Below are 19025 nucleotides of genomic sequence, written 5' to 3' on the forward strand. Positions count from 1 at the left end.
AAAAAGTTAAAAAGATCAGTGGTAAACAAATGGTAGCATCAGGGAGAGAAATGAGAGTAAGTATTAGCAGTGAAAGGAGATTTCTGTGAGAATGTGGGTCTGACTGATGATGAAGACTGGACTGTGGCTCAGATGTGGCTGTTAAGCCAGGCTTAACCTGCTCTGGGTGCTCACCGGCTGACATTGTGTGTGCCATCAGCTGCCTACAGCCCCTATAGATTGCATACAACTCAGTTTGGTAGTGCTGTTTTTCACGCCTCTGCAGGCTCAGCTGTGAGTCCCAGGCAGTCCTTATCACATACCTCTTTAAACCTCTTCACTTTTTGGATTACATGGCCATAAAGGGATTTTTTCAAATTGTCAGATTCAGAAAGAGAACTGCAGGAAAAAGAAATCCAAGATGCCCATAGTCAGCAGCATCTTCAGTTTGAAGGCAAGAAGCAGCTAAATTGGGGTCAATATGCCACTTTACAAAAAGGCAGGTGAATGCCTGTGTGTGTATGACTGACAGTGTGTGTGGGATCTTTTGAGAGAGGATTTTAGAAGGAGAAGTATTCCATCCAGCTGCTTTCACAAGCCTACAGTGATTTTCAAAACACCAAGGGCACACCCAGCACGGGCCACTGGGATAATAACACAGATGCAAGATTTTTATGGCTGCACACCAAATTTAGAAACTCCCTCTAGAAAAACAACTCAAAATGACTTTTTCTAATCCTTCTGAACACCTGGAATAGACTCAACAAGCCAGGGAACTAGAAAAGTTACTGTGTGGTTTACCAGGACTCTTATATCACTCAGAATTAAAATTTTGAGTTAAGTAGCTGAAAGAAATCTTAGACATTCATAGATAGCCCTGTTTGGTGTCACATTATTTTGTGCCAGTGTTGACAGTTCAGATTATAAAACAGAGAGTTGTTGTTCACAGAAAGCCCACATGCAGCATACAATAATGTTTTAAATGCTTGGAAATCTGCATAGGAAATAACTTTTATATTCTGCAGTTTCTGAGGGGTTTTCCCCTTTTTCTCCACACTTGAGACTTCCTCAAACTGAAGCTATTTTATAGTGATATCCAGCTTTTAGGTACAGATTGGAAGGTCTGATCAGACTAGTGATCAAACCCTATTTCCATGCCTAACCAACATCTATAATCTCAAATAGACAAACTGTCTCATAACTTCAGTATTGTAATTCCTGTAAGGAGCTAATCATAAATTATCTATCTGATGGATCAGGATTTCTCTTTGCATGATCACCAATAGCCAGTGGGGAGTTTTGCTGGGTTCAGGGAATGCAGGCCTGCTCCATGGAAGTGCCAAGCAGTTTTACTTACAGCAGGCATGGTGGTACACAAAAAGCTGCAAATACAAGGTACAAGAAAGGCTGCAAATAATTTTCTAATCAGCGAACAGATTCAGAAAATGAGAGACAAAATTAATTAGCACACTAAGAGACTATTAAAAAAATTATTTCCAAGTGCCATTTGCTGTTTGCTTAAAAATAGGTTGCATTTTTTTCTTTTTCTTTTCAATAACTATTAATTGAAAGTATAGAAAACCTACCAAGTGTAGCATTTCTGCACTCTGCATTTCTTAGGCAACTTCCTTAGTGTAACACCTCTGTCTTCTTAATTTATTTTGGGATCTGGCATGTTAGACCCGTTTAGCACGAGGTCTTTGTACAGGGTCATATTCTGGTACATTGACTTGGGCTGACTTGCAGTTAACAACAAATTTTCCATGGAAGCAAATAGAGCCACATGACCAGGAAAACACAGAGGGTGTCAGCCATACATCTAGCACCTTGAAATCTGTGATAGGTCTCTTGTATTTAGTAAGGTGGTCCTAAAAGCATTTTCCTTCCTAAATCAAGGCTTTGCAAGAGCTTAGCTGAGCTATGCAGGTTGAAAGGGACTTTCAGGGCACTTTTGCTTGGAGTTGCAGACAGCCCAGGGAGGTAATTTAAAGTTGGCTGGCCAGCCCTAGCACAAACCTGTCCTGGGAGCAGAACACATACCCAGGCAATCAGCTTGTGCCAATCTGAGCAACCTGCTCCAGTGGAAAGGGAGGCCCTGGCACAGGGTGCCCAGAGCAGCTGTGGCTGCCCCATCCCTGGAAGCGTCCAAGGCCAGGTTGGATGGGGCTGGGAGCAGCCTGGGATAGTGGAAGGTGTCCCTGCCCATGGCAGGGGGTAGGACTGGACAGGCTTTAAGGTTCCTTCCAACCCAAACTCTTCCATGATTTTGAGGAACATAATCTTTTGGAGGTGATGTGGGAGGTGCATCCTCCCTCCTGTCCTTGGTGCTGGAGATGGAGAGTAGTTGTCCATTCAACCCCTGTCTCTGACAGAGGCACCTCTGCATCACCGCCCAGCCTCACGCAGACACACCACCCGTATCTGGTGGGATATTGCAGTTCTCCTGTAAAGGAATTAACTCTGACATGAAATTTAAAAAAAAAAATTAAAGCCCAACAGTTTTCCTCATTTGTACCCATTCATGCTAAACCTGGAGAGGTCCACGGTTTCTGCTTCTGGGACTTTGTGTTTCTTTTCCAGTTTTTCCCACATCTTGGGAACAACACAGATGTGTTCACTGTGAATGGGTGTGCCCCAACTATTGCAGTTTGAGGGAAAGGTGAAGGTGGGTAAATGAGGAGGGAAAACACAAGGGCTCAAGGCTTCACAACCTAACTGAGACTATTGTCAAGGCACCAGTGATCTGCCTGGTCCCACTTGGGTGGTGCCAAGGATGTGCCCAGACCTCACACTCACTTCCTTGCCTGCTGCACACCGGAGCAGGAGGAGCTGCCCTTCTGTCTGTCATCCCAAAGCTTCAATTGTTGTAGAGAAACATCCAAAGAGCTCATCCTGCTCCTTGTACCTCCTGACAATGGTCTTGTCTGAAGTGAGGCATTTAGAGCAGATGAGAACAACACATGCTGCTGCTGGTTTGAGCAGTGCTCCCATGCCAGATGTAGGAGCCAGTAAGTAAACCTGAGAGCACCAAGTCCATGGGTTTTTTTGCTTTAATTTTGTTTGTGGCTGTTACTTAATTCCATATCCTGACTTTTTATGGCCTTAGGAAAGATTTACCACCATGAAAACAGTGGTGAGGGAGGGAATAAAAGAAATATATCATGGCTCATCATAGTGGCGCATTCAGTGGATAAAAATTCAATGTCACGGACAAAGAGAATTTATTTTTTTTCCTCTTGCTAATTCAAGACCAGTAAGTCTTGTTTTGTGGTCATGTATCTGTGTCCAAATAGCAGCCCTCAGTGGTCATTTAGTCTGAAGTGCATTATGGGAAGGGTAAATGTGGTCTCTCCACCTTAATAATAAAAGAACATCGGAGACAACTTTGTATGGCTTTTCAGGTGTACCTCAGAGCTGCATACAGATTTTGATCCTCATGATTAACAGAGTCTCAACATTTGAACACAATATACTAAATTCTCCAACATAATGGCTCAGTAGACCTTCAGAATTTATTCTCATTGGTTGCTCAGTTCCTGATGAGCTCCTGCCTGAACCACGACAGCAGTAAAGCCAGCTGACTTCATTTTGAGAAGGAAGAGTCTTCCTCTCCTGTAGACCCATTATTACATGCTCTCCTCTTTCAGTTTTTGTATAGCATCCATGAAAGCCCTATGCAAACAAAGCAAAAAAAATAAGATATTTCAAAAATGTTTAATGACAAATATCACTGAGCACATATTTTAAGATAGATGCCACTAACAGTCCACCTTAAAGATTTTAAAGCCACAAGGCATACCTGGCATTTTAGAATGAGCTAACTAAGAGATAGCTGCTTCTGTGTAGGACATCTGTGGTAGGACTGTGGCAAGTTTTCATCAGATCTCACATATTAAGCAGGGTATGGTCTTGATAAATCTTGCACTTTGCCTGAAGACTACTTATTTTTTTCCCTCTTAATCCATTCCCCAAACAGAGCAGACTGCTAAAGTTTGGTCAGAGACAAAATACACACGTCACTTGAGTTTAATTAAGACTTGGAATTGATAAAGCTTGGAAAATGCTCATATCTATATATTTGTTGTGTGTGATTGGAGAAAGCTTGTTTGTTCTTATGTTAACTATATGAAAAACATAACAAAACCGTGAAGTTCACATATAGAAGTGTGAAATTTTCATTTTTCTATGATACCGAACTGTTTCTGCATAGACACAGAAAATCAGTGAGTTGTCTCTTCCAGCCACTTTGGTATCTCCAAGTTGCATTCCATGCCAGGAGAACTGCAGTGTCCCACCCCAGTTATTCCGCAAGGTGACTTTGCTTTCCACAGTGGTGGGTTGCTGCTCAGCAAACAGCTCTGTGTCTCTCTGTCAGATATTAGTGTGGCTCTTTCTAGTACTAAAGGGAACCAGAAATGGGGTGAAAAGCAAATTATGGTGCTAGACATCAACACCAGCTGTGAGTGCTTAAAGGGCATCTTGGCACTGAGGAATGGACTTTGTTGTTACTGAGGGTGGAAGCTGCTTGGTACTCTGCAAGGTAAGGCATGTGCATGTTTGCAGAACTGGACTGGTAGGTCCTGCTAACGCTGTTTATAGAGACAGAAGAAAAAAAACTGTGCAAAACAAAAGTGTTTCGGTTTGATTTCTAAATCTGATAAAGCTCCGTTTGTAAAAAGAATCAAATAATTTTATATCAACACCATTTTTCATTAAGCCTATTCAGATGAGTTCAATTGCACCATGTATGTCACCACCTTCATCGCTGACAAGACCAAAGCAGGAATATTCCAGCCTTCCATGAATTGCCCAGGAGAATGCTAGAATTGCTACTTTCCTGCAGCTTTCAAACACTGGCCTATCAGTTTTCTCTGGTTTAGCAAACCAAACACTTATTGAAACACAAATTCCTTTGGAATCATTATTTGCCACACTTCAGATATTTTAACACCCAATTTCATTTTTATAAATTTTTATATCCACAGGATGTGTTTTCCACCATATAACAAGACGCCCCCAGAGTAAAGTGATTTGAGACAAGAAAGAAAATCCTCATTATGCAGTGGTTCGCCATAAAAATTCTGGAAGACAGTGAATGTCCAATGAAAATGGAAATGTAAATTTGCTAGTGTGGCCTTTACAATAGGACACATGAGGCCTGTGAGGCATTTCTGTTCTCCACGAGCGTTTTGTTGGTGTAAAAAGGTTGAATACAGGTAAACTACAGATGTAACAGTCTTCAAGATATGCTGCTGTTACATATCAAGTGTAGTCTCACTGAAGAATTATTAAAATTTATTGCAGAGGACCAGTCATACAGCAAATAAGATATGGGTCAAAATCAGATTTCTCTTGCTGAGTGGACAGCAGGAATGTGCAGGAGGCTGGTGCTGGTTGCTGGTGCCGGTCTGTGAATGGCAGCCCGGGCAATGTCTCCCCTCCTTCTGCTGAAGCCCAGTGATTCACTGCTGGCTTCACAGCAACCATCCCAGCTGGCAGGTGGGGAAGGGTGTGATCCAAGGGTTTGCTGGTGTTCCCTGATCACTATGGCACAGAGGGATGGGGGGCATGCCCCCACTCCTCTCTCAAGCAGGCTCTGCCCTTGTGTGAGCCATCCCTCAACTCCCCCATTCCCCCGCGTTCATTCCTGGCCATGCCAGCAGGCACACTGCATGGGATGTCAGGCACTTTTTTGGGTGAGCTCCTCAAAGAAATCTCTGCCTTTCATTTGGTGGGAGTGAACACGTCTGTGTGCAGCCCCCAGGGCTGGAGCCCAGCAGAGGGGAGAGCAGCACGGGGCTGAACCACGCAGCCTGACTGGATTTCCGCTTCAATTGCACGTGTGCCGAACATCTATTTCCCAAAGCCAGGCTGGAAAACAAAACTGAAAGCCTAAACATATGCATATGGCATTCAGAGCCCAGGACACTCCTGCCAATTTCTGCAACTGATATGCACTCAAAATATTTACTTAGGAATTCTTAATTAAGTCAACCATTTGGTAGTGGTGTACGGTTTCAGATGTGTCGCAATGTCACCACAAAATACCTCGGTGGCTCCTGCTAACAAAGAACCCACTATGTGGAATTTTTTTTTGTCAGAGATGGTGGGGTAAGTTTTCTGTACAGTGTGCCAAAAAGCTGCACAACTCCTCTGCTGTTAATGGGGTTCATGTGGCTAAATCCCTTCATTCCTTGCTGAAAACAAACCCCCTGCCCAACAGCAGTTGCAGGTGAATATCAAAAGGCAGAGCTGGGGTGGGATCACAGTGACCCTACAGTTGCCTATCCAAGGGCTTGCAGTAAGGCTGGCTCAGTGGGAAGTGTGTGCTGTGCTGTTGTGCAGTCAGGAATTCAAGTGAGGGAGGGTGCTGGAGGAGAAGAAGTTCTTGACACCAGTCCTGGGCTCCAATAAAATGTAATTTGCCCAGGGAGCACAGACTGGCAGAGAATTTTTAAAGCAACTTTTTAGTTTTTTTTTTTAACCAAAAGGTTGAAATCAATTTGATTAAGTGTTTCATCAGTATGCAATGTGTTGTTGGTTTAATCTCTTATTTTGCATCTTTTGTCGTGTATTTGTCAGAATGGTATATTAAGTTCCTAGGAGAAATCTCAGTATGCATCTGTGCCTGTGAAGGAGCTTGGGGACAACTCCAAAGATTGGTCAGTTACTGCTCTTAATCTATAAGTAGACAGTTCTATTTCATAATTTTGTCAAAATTCAGATTCTTTTAACAAAAAGAAAATATATTTTTTTTTCTTCTCATGTGCTTGTACACCTGTCCATTATAAGGATTTACTTTATATATTTTCCACTCATGCAAAGACTCTGTAAATTGCAGTTCACATGATGACCTTCTTATATGTAAAATTAATCAGAAGTTGCAAGGACATGATAACATTTGAAATCAATGAAATGATTCATGCTCAAGTTAAGTGAATGCTTGCTTTTGCAATTATAAAATGGAGACTCCAGCAAGCCATCAGGAATGAGGAGTACATTTCCAACAAGCAGTTCTTAAAACTCAAGTGGCCGTAGTGCTTAATTTCTGAAGCATTTCAAAGACCTTTACTTTCATGACTTGCTTAGAATATCTAATAATTTTCATTTCACTTTGTGAAAAGGGAAGCTGGAGTTGCTTAGGTGCTACAGAGGAGATGCAACTGTAACAGGAAATACATTTGGAAGGAGAAATTTCTCTTTTTATGACAGGATTCATATGTCTTTGTAGAATTAAAAGCATTATTTCAGAAAATAAGCTGAAACTTGTCTCCCACTGCCATGTTTTTCTGCTTGCTGTGACACCGTCCTAGTTATTTTTTCAAATGATAAAAACCCTGATGTTTCAGAATTCTTATGCAGAAACCAAACCTGCTGAAATCTTGTTCATCAGGTGTAATTTGATGGATGTTTGAACTGCAAGGTCCTATCCAAGCCCAGATCTGATGGGGTTTTTGTTTGTTTGTTTTTGTTGGGGTGTTTGGGTTTTTCCTGTGGTTTTTTTTTTTTTTCTTTTTTTTTTTTTTTTTTTTTTTTTTTTTTTGTTTTTGTTTTTGTTTTTTTTTTTTCAGGGTGGTGGGGGGTATTGTTGTTTTTTAAATTTGGGCATCACTCTGTTTATAGATACTGCTCAATTTCAGTGCTGGTGTTTCCCTTGGGTTAATGGCATAGGCATGAAGAAATGTCAAAGCTCTCCATGTGCCAGACAATAGTGCCAATTCCTTAGGAGATGTGCCATCATTCCGCTCACTCTGTTTATCTGGATAAGCCATGTGGATGATGTTTAATGGAATAGCCCATGTGGATGACCCAGCAGAACACTCTGAGCTGAGTGGAGACTCTTGTGGTGCAGGATGGTTGCAATTACTGTAAACGGCATCAGAAATCTTAACAAAATGCTACACTCAGGAGTTTCTGGTGATAAGAATCAAGGCAATTTGCACCACAAAGAAAGATTAGATGAAAGAAGATGCCAAAATGTGGCATGGAGGATCTGCCTTTTGACAGCTATAAATTGAAACAATCTCCAGCTTTGAGAAAAAATAATGTAGCCTTCAACCTGCCAAGGGGCAGGAGCACATCACAACCCTCCCGAATGTGTGATGGATGCACAAACTGAGGGACGCCACAAGAAATAGAGCAGAGGAAGCTTGAAATGCTGTTGGGTGCATTTCTTTAATAAAAATAAAGCTTTCCAAAACCTCAGTTTCATGATTCAGCATTTCTTTTGGCAGTGTAACAATTTAAAAGTAGGCTAAACAAGTTTGAGGGAATATGCTGGTAAGTTCAGGCCAGAGAGGGGGAAGTTTCTGGAAGTAATAGAAAAACCAAGACCCCTTCCACCCCCAATAATTGCAGTTTGATTGTTATAATACACTTCACAAGCACACAATAATTATAATTATAATGACAATAAACCCTCACAATACCTTCTGAAGCAGGTATGTTTGTGCTTATTTTCTGGATGAATAAACTGACCCACTGTGTTAAAATACTTTGACCAAGGCTTGCTCCAAAAAACAATGGGAGCCGAAAGAATATACTCTTTAACCTAATTATGAGACAGAAGGGACATGTACGAAGGAAGCAAGTTAACTGAAAATTATATGTTTAGATGCTGTGGCCAATTCTTGCTTTCCTTTGTTTTGAAAGTCTTAAGGTTTTTGCTGCTCAACTTGAGAATAGTTAGGGGAAACTGTAGAAGACCAGCAGTTAAAAAAATGATGTCAGGAAGGTATTGCACAGTTTTTATCTTTTTTTTTTTTAATTTTTAGAAAAGTATTTATATAACATAGAAGTGATTTTTAGGTGTAAGTTTTGCTAGTAAGTTGGTGGCATAGCCTCCGTAACTTGGTGACCATCAGGCAGCTGCAGGACCAGAGCTGTGTGTCTGTGCATGTGCCAAGCATCAAATGGAATTTTGAATGCCTTGTGCATGTCTCCTTCTTAGGAGCCAGCCTCAGATTTGCTCAGGGCTAGATTTTCCTGGAAGGGTCAGTGTCTGAAGCAGCAGTGGAAATGGGTTACCTGGTGGGAAGGTCTTGCAGGAAGCCTGGGCACCTGGTCTGTCCCAGGGAACTGGGCAAAGCCAGGTGGAGAGAATGGGGCAAGAATGGGGCATAGCATTTTAGTATCATCAAAGAGTTTATGTTTCTGAATTTGACACATTATCTTTTTAGGAAAAATGCTTCCCTTTGTGTTTTACTGAATATTTTCAGAATGTCCATCCTGCTTTGTGTGGAAAGTGGATGAAGTCTGAGAGAGAAAAGCTCCATGAACTTTCAAAGTAAAAAACCACTTACTTTTCAATATGAAAAGTGTGTTATTAAAAAAAAAAAAGAACAAAAAGTACTGATTTAAAAAATTTTACTGATTTTTAAAAAAGTATACTCTGTGATTTTCATTAGCTTTTGAAGCCATAGCATAAAAGTCATAAGCCACTGTAAAGAGGATCTTGTCCCTGTATCTAACATAATACTTTTTTAAGATTATCACATTTCTTGGAAAGTCCTAATTTAAAGACATCACTATTTAATTTTTTAATTTTTTTTTAATTTTTAAGAGGAGAAATACTTTTTGCCAGAAAAAAAGCCTTAGCTCAAAACCTGCATGAATCTCAGGGACTCTCTGGTTCCAGCTGATGCTCCAGCTTTGTTGCTCAGCATCCATAGGAACTCAAATTAAAGCTGCAGGTCTGAGCACTCCTGCTCCAACACTGGGAGTGGTCAGACTGCAACTACCTTTTGTTTTTACTTCTGTTTAATAGGCAGAACAACAGGCCATGCACGTGCTGGGTGATACCTTATTTCTATATCCATAACACCCCTCTGCTGCCATAAATACAAACCCACAAGTGGTGAATTTCTCATGGATTGTTAACTTTGGAAAAGATGCAAAAATACCTACTGAAGGCAGAGTGGATCATCATGGAATTTCCATTCCACAGGAATAGCAGTATTTCATTTAGGCCAGGGAAGAGCTCTCAGTTTCACCCTCCTTGCTCTGGTTTTACTGTATCTTATTGAAATGTAATTTTGGACTTACCTTGTGATGAAGTTGACAAATTCTTATATAATTCTTTAATTTTGTTTAGTCAGCATTTCCCCAAGGGAGCATTTCCAGTGGGAAATTTTTAACCCTAAGATGAAAGGCCTGGGCTGGTGTTCAGGGTGGAAGTAGGATCATGGGGCAGTCAGTTCGCTTGTCCAGAGCCAGCTGAAGCATCTCCATGGGCTTGGTGGGTACTCAGTAGATGTGACCAGAGACATCACTGAATGTGTACCTATGTTGTCCCATTGTTTTCAAAATATTACCATTTAAAATGTAGGCTGTAAAGATGTTGAAAAATGAGCCTGTGAAGATGTTGAAAAGTGAACTGAAAAATGAAAAGTAAATGTGCTCAAGTGAAAACATATGGCAGGTGCAAGTTATATGCAAACTTCATAATGAATTCTGAAAATATACTTGAAGAATGAGAACTGCAAATGTTTCTAGCCTGGATGGCACATATTAAGGAAAACTCCTATGTGCTCCACGATGTTTGCCAGATCTAAAAGCATAGTTATACTGCTGAACTTCATTAATCATTGAATACCCTGAGCATAATAATGGGCAAGAGTGTTGGTAGTGTCAAGTTATTTTCTAAATTGTGCTTAACAGTTTCAAATGAGGGGTGAATGCACTGGCTGCAGTAACTAAAACACTAATTCTGAACCTGCACTCGAAGTAGTTTCAGAGATTTGTGGATGATCGCTTATCACTATATTTCAATTTTAAGTAAGTCTTTCCACACAAGCTGATGTCTCTGTGTAGGACTGGAAACAAAAGTGCCAAAATTCAATTTCTTTGTTTCTTCTGGCACAAACCAGATCAGGAATTGCTACAAGATTTCCAGGCTGCTATACCAGACCAGAGACATTGTGCCAAGTCGGCATAATTACAGCAACTCAACCTCTGACCCTTCCCCTTTTGCACAGCACCCTGCCAGCCACACAGCAGCACTTGGTCACCTCAATTTGGTTATAACGTGTCTTTCTGCTTTTTTCTTCAGAGCTTTGTCATCCGTGGTGGCTTTAGGAGCTAATATAATCTGCAACAAAATCCCAGGCCTGGCCCCTCGGCAGCGAGCGATCTGCCAGAGCCGCCCTGATGCCATCATCGTGATCGGGGAAGGGGCACAGATGGGAATCAATGAGTGCCAGTACCAGTTTCGCTACGGGAGGTGGAACTGCTCTGCACTGGGAGAGAAAACAGTCTTTGGACAAGAGCTTCGAGTAGGTAAGGGTGTCTCTGCCGCAGGCATCTGTTTGGGATGGCTTTCCCTTACCTTTCTTGCTATGGTCCTGCAAAGGTTTATATCCCTCGGAGCTCAACAGTGATGCTTCCAGAATAATTGTGTGTTCCACTCAGTGAAAAGTAACTGGCAAGAGACATGGAATCTCCAGTGATCTGTAGATGAAGTCACTCATATCCGTGCAACTTCAGACCCAGCAATGGCCTCACTGTGCAGCCATCCAAGGTCACAGCCCATGAAAAGAGTATTTCCAACTGTTGTCTTGTTACATGTTGTCATGATAACTGTGGTGAATATTATGGCCAATCAAAAATTAACCAAAAGCAGCTCAGAAAAATCCCTCTGCAGACTTCCCAGAAGCTTAAGTAATAAGTCCCAAATAATTGATGGATGTACTGTGCCTACAAGACTGGCCTTCCAATATGTGGCAAGATACATTTTAGTGTTGCTATCATACTGCAAAGAAAATACTGCAAGTGATTTGAGGCAGGAAACATATTCAAAGAAAATAATACATGGCTTTGGCCTGACAAGCTGCTAGCTGGCAGAAGTTAAATCAATACCTTTTCATTTACCCTATGTCTCATGTTATTTCACAGGGGAGATTATGTAAATTTTTTTCCAGCACTGAGGTCACTATTTTCCTCATCACCCAGCTGGGTATCCTTAACTTCTTCCTGACCTTTTCTCTCTCCCCCAAGGGCTGCCCACTCTCCTGTCTGCTGCTCTGGGTTGGGATAACGTGTTGTACTGTGTGGGTCTCAAAGGCATTCAAAGTGGTACCATCAGCTTCTCAGTGGGGTTGTAGCCTATTATTCTTGTATCCCACTTTTCTTAGGGTGATACCTCTTACGCGCAATGGTTTGGGTGAGTCTTGTGCTTCCAATACAGCTGAGTGTGGTCAGACATAAGATCTCATTAAAACTGTATGAAAAAAGGCATTAAATTTAATTTCATCTGTGCAAAGTGGTGTTGGCTCACATGGTGCTTTGGTTGTTAGTGGTGCTCAAGACATCAGGGTTTTTTTCTGACACCCTTGTGAAATGAATGCCAAAAACTGAAGTATGTTTGGGTCAACAAGGGAACCGAATATTTTTTCAAAGAACATCCAAATCTGAGAGTCTGGCTGAGGTCTGGGTGCTTTAAGGACACAGTGGTTCAGCTGTAAAGTGTGGTGAGGGAATAAATCCATTGGCATTGGGCAACTGACTTACATTTGCAGAGGGTCTGTCATATTCTGTGAGCTTCACATTACATTCTCAAGGCATCATATTCAGAAATTAACCTAACTTTTGACTTCTACCTTCAAGTTTAAATGAGCCAGAAAAAAAATCTAGTGACTTGTCTTGACTGTTAGAAGCATGGTCTGGTCCTCCTCGGTTGATATTATGTTTGTTTAATTTGGGTTGGTAACCAGAATTACGTTGCTGTCAGAAAATATACATCTGACAAGCATTCTCTGTTTATTCATGCTCTATTTTCATCTGCCAAAGCTTGCAGGCATGCCCTGACCTTAGATAAGTAAGTTGTCTTACCTTCTGTGAGATCCCTCATGGCCTGAGAAGGGCCACTCTGGAAGGCTGTACCAGAGTGGGTGTCATCACAAAGCTTTCCAGTGAAAAGGCTTTCACCACTTCTGCTCTCCTCTTCAAGCTGAAGATCTTGTGCTGCCTCACCACCTTCACCACTGTGCTTGTGGGTAGCAATCCTCTTCACCAGAGAGACTCCTTTCATGCTCCAAAACGTTGCAAGTGAAGGCAGCTCAAATGCCTACAGAGGACAAGCTGTAGTTGTGCTTTCAGTCTCAATGTTTCTATGCAAGGTTAGAGCGACAAGGAACAGAAATTATTTGTCATTAGGATGGACCAGCTATCAGGCTGATCAGACTATACAAAGTTGGAAAAACCCAGGGTTTTCTTGAGCCACTGTTCAAGCCGTATTTGCCAAAATGTTTACCAGATTCTTGACCTCTTCACTGAACCTGGGTGGTTTCTTGCACGTCTGAAATGACTGATGTGGAATTTGGTGGGTTCTTTTATGGGTTAACCCAAACACAGATGAAACTTGGCTGTTGCAGCTGAGTTCTGCTTTGACATTTGTTGGGTGTGAAACCACACAGACTCTAACAGTTGCAGAAGGTTTACGTGACCCCTTCCAGCCGAGCCAGATGAGTTCCATGCAGGTCTATAAAGGATCCCATAAGCCACAAGTCTTTATTTGGGGTAGCACCCAGAGATGATGAGGTCAGTACCTAGGAAAAGGATAGGGTTTAGGAAGTAGTGTTATTACACTAGCAAGGGGGAAAAAGGTAAAAAATGGACAAAGATTTAAAAACCCAACTACTTCAAACTACAAGATACTTCTAAGCACAATATTCACATGTGTAACAAAACACACTTGTGTCTGACACAGAAACACTAAACCAGCCATTTTGCTCTTCCTGAGCACACTGGAGAAAAGACTAAAACTAAAAAAAGACAGGCGTGTTTTTCATTTCACCCCAAAGGAAAGCTTTGTCCCAGAACCCCTGGGGAGATGAACACTGAAGGTGAGCTATTCAGGTCTCAGGTAGGGAGGGAAAGTAAGCAGTGATAACATATGAATCACTCTCCTGCTGCATGGGAAGGAGAGAACCTACTCTTTAGCCACTGACAAAGACTCTGCCACCACACTGACAAGTACAGATTAATGGTTATTCTAATTTGTATTTTGATGCAAGACTTTCCCTTCAAAATTCAAAGCAAACACTCAGACTCACCCAACACGAGGTTTCTCCAACAGATGTACATCTCTTTCTACCATCACCTCTCGGGTGCCTTTATGTTCTAACCATGCGTGTCTTCCACCCACCACCAAGCCAGAAGACATGAGACAGGGACACATGTCCCCCCTTGTGATTTCTAGGGATCCTACTGTGCCAGGAGAACGTCTCAGTTTATTAGCTAAGCTCTAAGATGGATCAGTGAGGAGTTATTTATTCAAGGAGGTACTTCAGTGAATGAGGGCTGCATCACCAATGCAGTACTTGGAATCTATATTAAAAACAATTGAAATAGTCCAGAGGATGGAATAACAGTTGTAGAAATCATGGGGCATTTGTGTTGGTGTGAAAGATTTATAGCAGCCAGACATAAAAGTGACAGAGAAATCTAAATTACTAGCATGAACAAAGGCTGTAGCATGGGATGAATTTGCCAAGCATTGTGTATGCATATCTTATTTTGATATATTAATAGCTGGGAACTCTTCCATAGTCATGCCATCCCCAAAGAAAGTCAGTCCTGCACTTACTGTACTTGTGCTGTCCTTGTACATGTTTGTATTTGTCACCTTCCTGCGTTCATCTCTAGTTTTCAGGCCAGCTTCTCACATATTCTTCTGCACTCTCCACTCATTCTTCTTGCTTTAAGTCTCTTTAAAGAGTGCCTCTTAAACAACTGAATTCAAAAATTAAAATTTAGATATTTTTAAAACTAATTAAAAAACATCTATGCATCAAATGTTATTACTGGTAATCACTGTTGAAAGATAATTGCCCTTCTAACATTTTGAAAGTGAGCACCCTGATCTGGAAGGGTAAAACCTGTGATCCTATCAGGTTATTGATACAAAAGAGCTCCAGCACTAGGTCTCTATTTCCCCAAATGATGGGCAGAGCAATTTGTCACTTACACATCCCTGAGAGCTGCAGATCATTAATAGCATTGAAAGCAAAGAACTCCCCCCAGAAAAGTAAGCAGTGCAGGCTCTGTAGTATGAAGTCTGAATCAATAACAGAAATGAAACCTACTGTTGTTCTTTGACAGTGGATTATTCTGGCTAATTATTTGTGCATTGACCCTTTCCACTGGAATCCTTTAAACTGAAGTGCTTATGAACAGGCAGCTCTTACCAGTGCTAAATCCAGGGCAAAACTGAGCTGTTCTGGTGTTTTGAAAAATATATCTGTCAAGATATCCAAAGTGATCTGTACCTGCCTCCTTTCTCAAACTCATGATGTGGAAAATGAGCACCATTTAGCAATATTTGGCTGTGTCACTGGTGCAGTGATTTGGAAAATCATTAAATTGGACACCTGACAGGGAAATATTAACAAGTAGACCAAATGCAAGGGAGTTCTGAAGTTGATTTTGTTGTTTGGGTTTTTTTGGTTGTTGTTCTTGTTTGTGTTTTTTAGGTTTTTAATTTTTTTTTAATGTCTTGCCCTTTGTTTTGATCTGTAGTTTTCTGGTGTGTTGAAAGGATGTATCTGAACAGAAGTTACAGCTCTGCTTGCCAGGGGAGGTTTAGGAGAACATCTTAAGAAGTTTCCTGTCTCTTCCCATTCACTTAACTTTTGATCCCCTCTCCAGGCAGAAAGGGGGAGGGATAGGAGAACAACCCTACAGTTTAAGCAACAAACAAAATTTGTGCATAGATTTTATTAACTCCCAGGTGAAGGAAAATTTTGGCAAACACAATCAGAACATAAACTTCAATGTCACAGTTCTCTACAAGCATGCACTTGTACATCTGCACACAGGAAGAGGATGGATAATTCCAAGCATAAGACTGGGAAAGGGAGGAGGACAACTTCTGAAGGAGAGATGCTCATAAACAACAGCGATTCTTGCTCTTTTTGTACTGAAAATGGGTAACATTGTCAGTCCCCTCTTGATCCCATGTTTCAGCTGCAGGCCTGAAAAAACATGGGAATTGGGCATGGAAGATATCTTAGTGATGGCGTCATGGAGGAGCAGTTGGCATCTTATCATACATGCTGAGGGGGTGTCAGCCAGTAAATTATTCTTTGTTCAGGCCATATATAGGCTAAATTAAATTTGGATTCCACATATGAATCCAGTCATTTTTATTCTGGGCTATGATGATGGTTTAACCGAGATGCCAAACGTTCATAAAAACTTCCTACCAAAAATGGGAGGAGTAGAGAGGCTCATTATTCTCCAAAAATGGGTATTTGGGTCCAAGCAGATGGATTAATCTAGCACAGTAGTGTCTAGTGTGGTATGAGTTGGCCAACTTGGGAAGCTTGGCTTTCAGTGTGAGCAGAAAACTTGCGATGCATGAAGACAGGCGGCATTCTTAGGAATGCTTTACAACCAGAGCTGTGCTTTAATGCTATCAGCAAGTCAATAAAGGGAACCATAAATGAATCCAGACAGTTTGCTAAAGTAAGTACATTTCTAGCTCACTTTTCGCCTTTATTTTCTCCTGCCATTTCTTTCTCTGCTACTTTATGTTCTCATTTTCAATTTTTTAAAATCACTTTATGTTGTTTGTTATATGTTTGTTAAGGCTTAGTGATATTCATATATCAGGTTGACTGTATGTTTATTATTCTAACATCTGTGTATTTATTATGGGAAAATCTATCTTTACGAACTTGCACCATATCCAATAAAAACAAGATGGGGGAAAAAGAGGAATTGTACAGCTGGAAACAATTTGGAGGGGGAAAATGAGTTGGAATTAGATTATTTTAAATATGATACAGAGCAGGGTACACACTTCACCGACGGAAAGGCAGTAATTATCTTTGTCATAGCAGTAGGTGCTATGATTGGTTTGGGCATTTGTCAGCTATGGGAACCTCAATTGCACAGTGGCTTTTGGACCTAACGTGGAAAAATTTGGGGTTTTTTGTTGTTGTCGTATAACGTGGGCCCAGACAACAATGTTCTTTGAGCATTCAAGCAACCGAGCAGAAATAAATCTGTTTTCAGTAATTTGAGCTGGATTTCTCTGTTGGTGCTAGGATATAGTAAAAACCTTCCAGTGTGAGGGGTGGCTTCTCAGGGCATGGCATCAGCTTTCAGCTCCTAGTAGAGTGGGCTGTCTGGAATTCCAGGAGAGAGGTGCACAGGATGCATTCAATCGGCTGCCATCTGTGCTGAGGATGTGTGCAGCTCCAGAAGATGATGTAGGACCAATACAAACTATGTCTTTTTTGCTCATGTAGCCAACTTGGAGTGACTGCTGGTGTCCATTTCCCAAGATGCCGTGTGGAGTCATTGCATTTGCCCATTTGATTTAGTTAAACTATGAATACCATGGCGAATTTAATGATCTGTGGCTTAAGCAAGCATAACTCTTCATAGAAGCACAGTGGTGCATAATAAGTTGTGTATTTCTTGGTTATTTGGAGAGGGAGAGTTTTATCATTATTAGCCTGAATGAAAAAAAAAAAAAATGACATGCATGATGAACCTCCACCCCTAGCAGCTAGGTAAGTGGCTGGCAGGTAGAGGCAGGCAGTAAAGAGACAAAACCCCTCAAACCTGTGGAATTCCTCTGCATGTTCATTTTGCTGGAAAGATTGAGCACCCTGCAAACAGTCATTGCAAAGCCTCCTCTCAAAATGTCTCAAACAGCACCTTTATTTTCACAACTGGCGTGTTGTTGCTGGAAGAATAAACTAAAATATCTTTAACCTTAAGAATGTCCAATCTATTTGTTCTCTCTTTTAGCTTTTATGTATTACTGCAGAAGGACTCTGGTGTGTCAGGGACTGTCCCACAAGTTGCCTTACAGAGGCAGGAAGGCCATGCTGGAGCAAAGCTGGGCTGTTCCACCCAAAGCCCTGTGTGCTGGTCTGAGTTAGGCTGCAGGCAGTGAGAAAAGTCCTCAAAGGCAGGCTGCCTTGGCAGAACAGTTTCCTCAGTGCACTTCATCTCAGCTGAAAGCGAAGCACTGGGGAAAAGGTGTGATAACGCAGCAAGAACAAGGCAAAGTATGCAAGAGGGCATTTCAGTTTGCATTATCATCTTTGGGGGAAGTTGAGGAGTAGGTTCAAACTGTTCCTACTTTCTGACTGTAGAATGTTGGATAAGCTTTTCACTACACAAGTAACAAGGTAAGACAGTAACCCAAACCAGAATAAGAAAATAAACCCTCCCAGCTGGCGGTAGCTGAGGTTGTGAAGGGAGCAGTAAGAAAGTTATGAAACCCTTAAGGTGCTAAGAATTTGTACTTTTTTAACTGAGGAGACAGGTTATTGTGGGAGTGATAGGTTCAGACACTTAATGTCTGTCATTGAATGTTTTTAGAAAAAGAAAAATATCTTTCTATTCTAAGAAAGTATTGTTTTAAAGAAGCCTCCTATTTTGACAGGATGGAGAATTCCCAGCTTGGTGAATCAATTTGAACATCTGTGGGTGATAATTTCTCTGTGCTTTAAAAATTTCTTAGATGTCAGAACCTCAAAATGATTCAGAGAGGCCTTAGTAATGTTTTCAAAATACATTGTAAATCATAGAGGAAAAGACAAACATAAATGGACAGTACCATTTCTAAATTATGAGTTGACCGAAATAAATTTTGTTTTACTTTAATAGAAAAACTGGCAGTTTGCCACATTAATTTTATAATCTTTATTTCTTTGTCTCCCTATAAAAGAAATAAAAGCATATATAGTCTGCAGCTATTATAATAATTTCCAGCCATAAAGAGACAGATGTTTATATATCTCAATTTATCTTCTCCACTTCTTTGTCTTTTTGTAAGGTTTTACTGTTTAGTTCAAGTATAGCTCAATTGTATTTTCTCTTCCCTCAAGGGTCCTGTGTGTGAAGAATACTATAAATTCTCTTAAATTAAAATGTTCTTGTTGCCATTTAAATATTTACCTATTTGGCAGCAGTCTTTCTTTAAAAGGCAGATATCCTTATTCCAAACGCAGCACTAATATGGTAATACAATTACTTGGTGAACTGTGTGTGGCTTGCAGCTGGATGAGGAATGGTGGTTACTGATC

General features: G+C 41.0%; 1 protein-coding gene across 2 annotated transcripts in view; it reads left to right on the forward strand.

The window, feature by feature from the left end:
• WNT7B (Wnt family member 7B) overlaps positions 1–19025 on the forward strand; it is a 93017-nt gene that overhangs the window by 41760 nt on the left and 32232 nt on the right. For both annotated transcript variants that reach the window (XM_038153289.1, XM_038153288.1), the window contains exon 2: positions 11030–11256. In XM_038153289.1, coding sequence (XP_038009217.1) covers positions 11030–11256 — 227 coding nt within the window. The remainder of the gene's footprint in view (positions 1–11029; positions 11257–19025) is intronic.

Source organism: Motacilla alba, chromosome 1A (assembly GCF_015832195.1).
Source record: "Motacilla alba alba isolate MOTALB_02 chromosome 1A, Motacilla_alba_V1.0_pri, whole genome shotgun sequence".
Classification (NCBI taxonomy): domain Eukaryota; kingdom Metazoa; phylum Chordata; class Aves; order Passeriformes; family Motacillidae; genus Motacilla; species Motacilla alba.